Source organism: Mytilus edulis, chromosome 5, assembly GCF_963676685.1.
Source record: "Mytilus edulis chromosome 5, xbMytEdul2.2, whole genome shotgun sequence".
Lineage (NCBI taxonomy): Eukaryota > Metazoa > Mollusca > Bivalvia > Mytilida > Mytilidae > Mytilus > Mytilus edulis.
Window position 1 is genome coordinate 66788623 of NC_092348.1, and position 11119 is coordinate 66799741.

The following is an 11119-nucleotide window of genomic DNA, read 5'->3' on the forward strand; positions in this document are numbered from 1 at the left end:
CAAATCCATTGGGATATACGGAAGTCCTGGATAAGATCCAGAAAAAGTAAAGCTGTTTGTTGTGTGATCACTTAAAGAATTTGAATTTCGGACGGACTCTGTCGCATAATGACGATCTCCAAGAGGCCATATCATATACGGAGTTGGTGCTGATATGCAACCTGAAAAGTTGTCGTTGAAATTATTTTTAAAACATTCATATAAACACTACCTCCTCAGCGCAAAAATAAAATCCTTACACTTTGATTATTTTAATACTTTGTAACACCAAGCTCATTTGAATCAAATCATACCTTGGTAAAAGAACACTATAAAGGTAGGTTAAGAATGGAGTTAGTTATTAATGACTACCCCCATGCAAACCGTAAAAGAAGGGAAAACGATGATTCTATAAACATAAAAAATGTAATAAGGTGTATAAAGATTTATGTTTATAAGACAACACTTTTAAAAAGACGAACACTCCTTTTGCTATGTTGTTACTGAAATTTTAGTTATAGCCAATTAAATCTTTGATATATATTTCAAGTGTTTGCTTTATTTGTGGCACAGTTCAAAAATAAATTTAGTTTAACGTTTTCTTCTCCATATTCTGATTATTTATTTAATTGTTAATTCTCCATGTACACTCTTTAATGTGTTATACCATTTAATCATAGAACGTCTCGTCGATCCATAAGAAAAGGGATTGTAAAAAAATATTTCCTTAAATCGGATATTTTTTTTTTATAATCTTAATTCCTTGCACTAAAAAAAAACTGAGTCATAAACATATATCTTGAGTGTTTCAAAGCACCATTATTTTTTGATTTAGTGTTGTTATAGTATATTTTGAAAACTTGAGATTACATGGTTACTTTAGCTTGTACGAAGGAAAAAAGGGGTGAACATCTGATTGGTTAACTTTGAAACAAATATAAATTCTGCTATAAATTGTTTTAAAAGTGCAAATTTAACCAAGACTAAATGGGGAAAAAATTGTGATATAACATCTTAAGGCTGACCATAACATATATCTAAGTATCTTATTTAAGTATTTCAACTTACCTATAATTGTAATAAAAACCAAGCCAGCTCTCATTTCTTTCAGTTTTTTTGTAACTAGAAACGTATGCAACCTTGATTTTATATATTTATATCCAAATTATTTATTTAATTACAGATATTGTCCCATGATTCATGAATTGAAATTACTGGTTTACCTCGTTAGCGCGACGTTCAAATAAATTGTCAAGCCTGTAATTAGTTTCACGTATAGGACGCAAGTTTTAAAAGAAACTTCTTACTTTTTATTATCTATGATTCTTTTATCACAGAATTTGACCGATAACCGATTGATGTTTTTGATATAACAATGATATTTTTTGTTAATTTCGTAAAGAGTAAAAAGAAATGCGATAGCAACTGGAAATCTTTTGGGAATAGCTGTCACAATACTGTTTGACGCTTAGAAAAACAAGATGTCAAACCTTTGAAGTAAATTGAAGAAAATCAAAAATTAACATTTTTCATAAAAAAAAATCATCAAAGATTCCAGGCTTATAATTTTGTAAGACAGACGCGCCTTTCGTCTACAAAAGCCTCATCAATATCGTTCGAATAAACAAAAATCAAAGGCCATTCAAGTAGTCTTAGAAGTCATTTTGAAGTTGTCAAATAATATTTAATTCAAATCCGTGTGGATTATAAGGTTCTAATATGACCATAAGAGACGGGCAATCAGTCAAAATACAATGGAAATGGAACTGCCTCATTGCCATGCACTTCTCGCATCCCTTTATTTAAGTATCTTTATAATAATAGGTGGTGTCTATATTAGATGGGCTAAGCGCGGGAAGGAAGACGTAGACACTCTTTCCGAATGGATTAAGGCAGTGAGGTCGTCGTTTGTTTGTCTTTTTCATTTTTAGCCATGGCGTTGTCAGTTTGTTTTAGATTTATGAGTTTGACTGTCCCTTTGGTATCTTTCGTCCCTCTTTTAGACAAGTCAGACCTTTGTCTTTCCGTAAAAGTCTAACCAAGAACATATATATTGACTTTTTCCAGGACTAAACAATGGCGCACGAGTTGAACAAAGTTAGGAGGCCAAGTCAAATTGAAGAGCAATATAAACCCAATATTCCAAAAAAAAAGTTGAACCAAATATGGCGCAGGCCATCTATGCTAATGGTAGAACTCAAAGCATGCTAACAACCTTCTCTCGTTTACAAAAAGTAAAATCACAAAAATACTGAACTTAGAGGAAGATCAATTGGGAAAGTCCATAATTACAAGACATAGTTTAATACGGTAAATTCATAAATTGTTGCGAGGTTTTTATTAATGCGAATAATGCGACTGAATGAGTATCGCAATAATAACAACTCACCTTTTGACATCTAATACATACAAAGGTATGAATAGATTCCTGATAAAGCAATAATTAAATCTCGGATTTCAGTCCATTCTTTAAATTTCGCAGTAATAAATGCACGCAATAATTTCTGAATTTAAAAGTATTTAGAATCGGAGTGAAGCAAGCTTCCTAACCGAGATTTAGTAAGACGTCTCAACCTCTTGGATAGCATTTTGACCGTAGCAAAATTGACAACAACCATCGTTCTTGTAAAACAACGTTTGACCTAAACACATGATACATGTACTTTCCATGAAAAACAGTCCACCATATATCATAAGAAGTGATAGATAAATATACAAACCAATTATGATACAAGACACGTGTATTTGAAATAAATTTTGTAAGGTGCCAAATGTTATGGTAGAAAAATTCTAATATCTTTAGAGGATTAAAACCAAAAGTGTTATATTGACACAGGCAACTTTGTCTAATGTGACAGCACTTCTGTGTTGACATTAATTGTCATTGATGTGGTCAGAATTATAAATAATGAAAATAATGGTTTACAAAAAAAAAGCTTGTTTTGATTTGAGCGACACTGATGAGTCTTTTGTGGACGAAACGCGTGTCGGACATTAATACAAAATTTTCAATTATGATTTCTATAATGAGTTTATTTGCAACCTTTTTTTTGGCTGCTAGATCCCAAATATTATTACATTAACATATTATGTCTGTTTGAAGTGCTTATCCAATTTTGTCAATATTAAAAAACTATAAATATCTTTCATGGAAGTGGGCGGTTTAGCTAGCTATGGAACCAAGTTAAACCCACCACTCGTTTGCGGTAAATGCCTGTACCAAGTCAGGAATAATGACAGTTGAGTTTCCGTTGGTTGCTTACGTTTGATTTTGTCAGTGTTAATGGATTTTACCTTTACAATTCACCTTGAAGTTCGATATTTTTGTTATACTTTTTACACTATTAATTAACTTAAATTTAACAAGAAAAATAAGTCATAAGAACCATTCCAACTACGGCACAATTGCTACTAGGCAGCTGGTATCCTCAAGAACTGAGTCCGACAGCAGAGAAAACAACGACTGGGTAGTGATGATACAAAATCAATGAAACCGGTGTAATAAGCGGGCTTTTATAGTACCGATTTTAGTGTGCACGTCATGTTTTCCAGGAGCAACCTTAGTTATGCACCTTCATGAAAGACGTTTGAAGTTGATGTTTAAGACTAGTAACTAGTAATTATGTTGTCTATAATAAAGAAGACAAATTGTTCCTAAAATTAGATATATTTTAAATTTTTCAAACTCTTAATTCATTGTACTTCAATTAAGAATTGAATGTTTTTTTCTGTAAATTCATTTGGATGTAAATGCGTTGACTAAAGTCATTTTGATATGTTAATTCCAGAATGCCGCGAGATTGCTGTTAGCAAATCAAAATAAAGTATTATAATGAAACATACATGTAATGTAATTATCAATTAATACATGACAAAGAACATTACTATGAATCTCGTCTACAAGTTCTCGCGAGACTACAAACTATAACAGACAGATGAGCAGTTTACTGTAAAATTATCCCTGTTTGAATTCATTGAATCGGAAAAGACACTTTTTCACTGTCACTTGTTGCTATGGAAATTTCCGATGAAATACTTTAGTGCCGATTGCATCGACGATACTACCAGTGTGAGTGCTATTATATATTTTACATTCTAGGAAAAAATATGAAAACGAAAGACAGTCTGCTGATTTTGAACATTGTGATGCACAGCGAATAATATTACGTTCTTTTAAAAACAAATCTGCGGTAATAATAGGATCGATAGCCGAATCTAAGAACACACGTGTATAACCGTCACTAGGAACGTCTGCTCGAGATAATGGTGTACTGGTGACGTCATTTGGAATAATTGGAGATGTTTGCGTTGTTTCGGATTTCATTTGATCTGGAAAAAAAGAAAATAATACACATTTCTAAATGTTTTATGTTTGTCTAAAAGAGACCGTAAAATTCAATGAACTGGACATTGTTGTTGATGCAGGGTTTATATGTATGTCTCTGGTTTTATCAATATATTTGTTGTTAACTTTGTTGGTATGGAAATGATGATATTATGTTTTTAAAATATGCTTTTAAAAGTTATGGACATTACAGATCTATGGAAATTATTAAAAAAAAAATAAGAAATAGATCATCAATACAAAGATTCCTTGTCCTCCTTTAGATGATTTAGTTAAAATATTGCATCTGGTTATTCCGTCAATCAGTCAAAATAGTTACTATAAAAAGATTCTAGGAAAAAATCATGAAAACAAATAAAAAATAATCTTTTGTCAAGTAGCGGCCAAACCTGGAAATATAAAACATGAGTATCCCATTCAAGAATTATGATTATAAAATCTTAAACCGCTCGCTCGTCCCAAATTTTGGAGTCGAAAATCCATAGAACAAGAAATTAAATTTTGTGGCCCAACCAATTCATAGATCAATTAAGGATTTTTGCATGGTTTCATGACAATAAGATATCCTGTAAGATTAAACATAAAATGAATTGGCGTTATCTTATTTTACATTCTATCTACCTTTTAACTGATCTGCAGCCTTGTGACCTCGAACAAGCACATTAAGAGCGTTGCCTGTAAGCCGCAAAACCAGTGGTAAGTATGGGCTGTTTATTGATGCGTTTAATCGGGCCGACCGATACATTAGATATTGTATGTGTATCATGGTCATCAATTGAATTCTACCTGACCAAACTGAATCAAAGAGAGTGGGAATATTTCCGAATCAACAAAATCACTTGTCAGTCTTGTCGAGATGATCTGAATAGAACCTCATACATATAAAGAATCCTTTTTTTTTTGTATTTTACTATTTTATCTGTTTTTCCTTTCAAAATTCTAATTCGAGACCCTCATAACGGATTGAGTTTATCTTTACGTCACGAGTTTTTCCCAGTTCGTTAACATTTCATGTCAAACGTATAGTCTGAATGTAACTGAAACCTAAATGACAAAAGTAACAATAAATACAACTAATAAATACTTATGAATTAAAACTAAAAACTTCATCTAATCCCAAAGCAAGCTAATACACACACACAAAACACGAACAAACAAACAAAAAACAAAAAATGACGTAAATTATGAACTGTGAAAGCCGCAGAAAGGTACAAACTGTTCCTCTCACTTTGGATTGCTTTTTGCTAATGAATTGTGTATTCGTTTTAAGAAGCATACTTTTGTTTGTGATTTTTCAGCGATCTGTATTGCTACAATGATCATCTGAATCGTTATAGACATGCGCATGTTGTGATGAACCATTTCTCGTTATAGACATGCGCATGTCGTGGTGAACCATTTCATATTGAAACTGCACTCATCAGCATATATATATAGGAAGACAAGAGATGATACCAAAAACGCATGAGTCTCTCAGATGGAATTGTGTTTTCCCATCTTTGTTATAATAGCGTATATATTTCTTTTATAACACAACATTGGCTTTCAAATATCTCTTGTGTGCATGTGTTGAGAACGATAAACCTAGAAAAGTCTATAAATTGTTATTTTATTGTAATTTTTTATTAAATTTTTTTTCATTATAAATAACTGATTGACGTACCTTCAATAACATTACAGAATTTAGATACATCTTCGTTTAAAGTACTGATATACGTGTCGAAGAATAGTGCACAGGTTAAAAAGCCATCCCATGGTTGCTTGTCGCAGGAAAAACAGCCTCCAAATCGTATTGTTCCGGGAAATATCAGATCGGTGTCAGCCAAAGAAGTGACCATTTCTAAATCTGTTCCAAGAAGATTTATTTTCAATTCCTTTCCACTTTTGTATGATATCCAAACTCCTGCCCATGCATTACTAGGAAGTGGATCAAAAGTGGTGCACTTTTGGTCGATATATTGCTTTCCAGAAATGCTTGCATATACCTTGACGCATGCGCTTGTATTATCAGCCAGTCTTACTATTACTTCGTTTATTCCGTTACTTTCAGTTGAAGATTTGAAGTCAAATATCATCCTGTCGACCACTGATCGTGGATTCATATAAATGAAAAATGTAAATTCACTGAATGTTCCAACTTCATGTATAATCACATCTATATATCCAGACTTCAAGTCTATAGGTGCATACCGTAGATCAGGATGAAATCCGGAAAATGTTAAATTATAATTATTAGCGTCACTCGGTGAGTTCGATTTTCTTGCGATTTCATCAGCATTGTGTTGGTCATCTAGCGGCCATACCATATATGGATCAGGTGCAACTGTACAATCTAAAAATTATGAACATGACATAAATTGTTTTGATGTAATATCAAGCTATATATAAGCTCGTTGTGCACACGTTTCAGATATGATTGACAGGTTGAATGCATCCTAAATTACTTGCGTTTTGGCATCGTACATGATTATTTAACACGCCCGGCGTACGTCGGACCTATACGCTGATGTGTGACGCCGGTATTAGACGTATGTAGAGTGTGTTTGAAACAAACAAACACCTCATAATTACACGTCCCAGACACGACGAAAGCACGGATAATTGTCCAAGAAACGATCGGGACGCGTCTCAAATACGTTCAAGGGACGTTTTATCTCAGTGGTGTGCATTTCAATTACGTTAGCCAACCGCCAGACATACACAAACATACGTTACTTGAACGCTCGATACACGCTTATGTAAGATTCTCGTACGCCCTAAACATGTTTAAAGTTCGTTGTGCACACGATACATATATATGATTGACAAGTTGAATGCGTCTAAAATTACTAGCGTATTGGCAGCGTACATGTTATTTTTACCACGCTAGGCGTACATCGATGCTATACTAGTACGCTGATGTGTGACGCTGGTATTACTTTTTTTGTAATAAAGGATATGCAAATAATAGAAATTAACTATTTTCGGAGTTTGTTGAAATAATGGAATTTTCTCTACATTATACATACAGACAATCTTATCAAACACGCATTTGTCTAGCGCAAATTTATTTCCTTTAACGTAAATCTTTCTTCTGTCATGAAAATTGTAAATTTGCTATGGGGAAATGTCTCATTGGCTCTCATAAACTATCTACTTATATCTAGAGAAACTTACTAGAAGTGTGGTGAGATAATGGAAGCTGATAATTTTCTCCTTGACAGTATCTATTTGTGTTTTGAAACTACATTTTTTCGAAAGGTTTTATGTATTCATACAGGCACCAATTGCGCCCCTTTCAAAACAGACATGTCGAATTCCTGTTTTGTTATGGGTCACAGCTTATTCCCAACCAAGTAAAGTAAATTATGACATCTTCTCATTTTTTTTATTTCAGTCTGAAACACTGAATTTCTGGGTTTCCTCAGAAACAAGTGTCGTCTTTTTATCGAAAACAAATAATACTTTCATACCCCTAAAGGTTGTAATGGTTGTGATCGCTTTATATGAAAAATAGTTATAAATAATCTTTGTCAATTTTTGTGGTTCTTAATGAAATAGTAGCCATTGTACGCAAACAACAATCAAACCAATTATGTTTTGTGGGAGAAAGTGCTTTAAAAATCTAAATCATCAAAAGAATTGTTTTTAAAATTATACCTGGTTGCCAGCTGGAATAGGAATATCCCAGTCCGATAGGTACAAATGTAGATAAAATTTCTCATTTAACCCATAAAAATAGAATTTTGGGAAAAATAACTTTAACCATCAATATATTATCTGTGTATATGTAAACATTTTATTATGTTTTTTTCAATTTGTTAAATAGATATATATTTGTATATATAGTGTCTCATAAGCCTTTCTAGGCTGGGTATTTGTCTTATTTTATTATTGTGCAATGTATATTATATAATCTGTATAAAAAATCTGTAGACAAGTATGTGACACTTTAATAAAAATAAATTATTATTATTATTATTATTATTATTATTATTATTATTATTATTATTATTATGTATAAGGTTGCACTCTATGTTAACTAACAATAATAACATTACATAGAGAAAAAAACAGGCGAAAGATTCCAACTGGATATTCAAACTCATATAAGTCAATGGAAAGTCTAGAGAGAATTATTTCCCGCCAAAGTTTCAATGAATTATATCTCGAAAAAAGGGCACAAACCCCTTCATTTTTTTTTTTTGCTATTTTGGGACCTTCGTTTATATACTATCATTTATAACAGGTTTTTTTTTAAGTTTGCTATTTTGAATAAAAATTAGCAAACATACTTAATTACGAAAAAGACTATGTAATAAATATTTTTTTTACTTACCTTGAACAATTAGAACTACCAATATACAAATCCACCCCATCGTGCAATGGAGACAATGTCGTTCGAAGACGTTATTCTGAATGATGCGTTTTTTACGATATCGCCTGATTTCTTTTCTGTTTCGCACTTTATTAATAACATGATTATGCAATTATGTTAGTACGCATCATTGCCTCCAAATTATGGATTCAATAGATGTATTCAAATCTTAATTTTTCACTTACAATGAAGTTAATGCCTCTGTGTTTTTGGTGATTTAAGTTTTCTGTAATGTAAATAAAGAAAAACTTCCATTTAATCATCAAAAGTCAGATATTTATATAAACCTAGTAATACTTAAATGAGAAATTTGCATTTGTATACGTCCGGACAAGAGAACGCAGTTTCCAAATTAACCTAGTTAACATTCATATTTAAATCAGAAGTTTAAGCGCTTTAGAAATGAATACGTGCTTTGAAATGTTTGTGTGTGAAGTTGAAACATTTAAGTACTGCGCAGCTTTTTTATTTGACTGTAGATTACTTTAATTGTATCAAGTCCAAAGCAAGCTTTATGTTTTCCTGGTATTAACACTTAACTGATTGTTGTAACGCATAGAAAAGCTTATCTGATAAATGTTTTCAAGGTGTGTCTTTTAATGTAACCGACATGCACTAACAAAACTTTAAATTACAAAATTGCAAAAAAAATAAACAAACTTCACAGTTTTTGAAATTCTGAAAGGACTGAGTGGTCAATAACTGCATTTACAATATATATAGAGTCACAGCGTGCTCATATTGTATCTGCTTCATTGTAGTGTTGTATCAGACTGCAGTTCTTTCATTGAAAGCTTTATTAAAACAGATCATGATTGTCTCATAAAGAACTATTATGCAATAGATAAAAGTTTAGTTATTTAAGAATTACGTTTGATATTGAATTATGTTCCAAGTGCACATAGGTAACTATCGTAACTTAAGTGACCATCATATGTAAAGATACTCATTATAAAAGCAGAACCAGAATCATAAATCAAATCAAATCAAGTATTTTATTGTCGTCTAAACTTTACAGTTTGTGACGAACATATATTAACACAATGAACACAATAAACATATATATACATACATATCAAACATACACAATAAAAACAGCATCAAAATTTATAAAAACAAATAAGCTGTCAAGAGTCCCCTGCCCTCACTTCTAATGACTTTTTCAAGAAGGATCCTAACTTATTTGTTTGTAGAGGCGTTGATGGATTTAGTAAATAATAGATTTTTTCTTCTTCAGTTAAATTATTAAAGTTGTTATTTTCTGTACATATGTGTTGAAAAAAGTTATTTCTTAGAGTTTTATTATAATCACAATAGAGTAAAAAATGTTTCTCATCCTCTAGTATTTTACATTTATGGCAAAGTCGTTCCTCTCTTGAAATTTTAAAATATCTCCCCTTTTCAATCAAGAGGGAATGATCGCTTATTCTAAATTTAGTGATTAATCTCCTTATCTGAAAATTAGATGTATTTAGATAAGATTCTAGTTTGTAATCTTTTTTAAGTTTTTTATAAAGATAAAATTACTTTTATCCTCAATGTTTTCAAATTTAGTTTGAAGTAAATCTTCATATCTATTTTTCATTTTTAACTTTATATCGTTTTTTATTTTATTTACATCTTTTATGTCCTTACAAGTAGAAAGAATATTAAGGTCAACATTTAATTTAGTCTCTTCAACAATATTTTTGGCATATGTATACCATGAATAAGTTCCTGTCAAATCTAGAGACTGTGCTAGAGAGAAAAAGCTCCTTTATCAATAGATTAATATTATTATTATATAGTCTAGCTAAATATAAAAGGGGTTGTGTTTTAAATAAAACATTCTATAGGCAATCTCTCTAATTCAACTTTTGCTCCTAAATTGGATGCATTTTTTCTTATTCCTAGAGTAGATTTACAAAATTTAAGATGCATATTTTCAATAGGGGTTTTGTCTGTAAAATCAAGTTTATTAATTTGTTTTCCTGAAGATAAGGCTCTGTTTTTGTTTTTTGTTTTTTTTTATCTATGAAAAGAAAGATATGTATCCAAATATGTTACTTCTGAATTATAGGTAATAATTGGTTTTACTAAAGAATCAAAAAGATTATTTGCTACTTTTATAGGTAGATTATTCAATGATTTAGTATAGGATTTTATTGGGAAAAAAAATACTTTTTTTGTTGCCTTTTTTGTCAGCTCTAAGGTATTACAGCAATTAATGAATTTTTGAAATATTGAATTTTACATCTTCGCGTTTGCCTTGTGTCAATTTATTTTCAAAATCATCTCCATCAAATCAGAACACTCATTAAGATATGGCATGGTCTCAAAAAATATTAAATCGTATTGGTGAAAAAATATAAGATAGTCACCTTAAAAAAATCTGTTCTAATCAAATTAACGTTTCAATACAGATGGATTCACATATTATATAAACATTCATCCGTTTA

General features: G+C 31.2%; 1 protein-coding gene across 1 annotated transcript; it reads right to left on the reverse strand.

Moving 5' to 3' along the window:
• Positions 1–3814: 3814 nt before the first annotated feature.
• Positions 3815–6652, reverse strand: LOC139522489 (uncharacterized). Its single transcript, XM_071315989.1, has 2 exons — positions 5988–6652; positions 3815–4308 (listed from the first exon to the last, which is right to left on the reverse strand). The coding sequence occupies exons 1-2, from the start codon at positions 6628–6630 to the stop codon at positions 3992–3994; spliced, it is 960 nt and encodes a 319-aa protein (XP_071172090.1). The 5' UTR covers positions 6631–6652; the 3' UTR covers positions 3815–3991.
• Positions 6653–11119: the final 4467 nt, after the last annotated feature.

Excerpts from the sequence above, each read along its gene's own strand:
- LOC139522489 (XM_071315989.1), bottom strand. The coding sequence starts at position 6,630 with ATGGTATGGCCGCTAGATGACCAACACAATGCTGATGAAATCGCAAGA. Across the intron at positions 4,309-5,987 it reads ATTCTGTAATGTTATTGAAG|ATCAAATGAAATCCGAAACA; the intron begins GTACGTCAATCA and ends CTTTTTTTCCAG.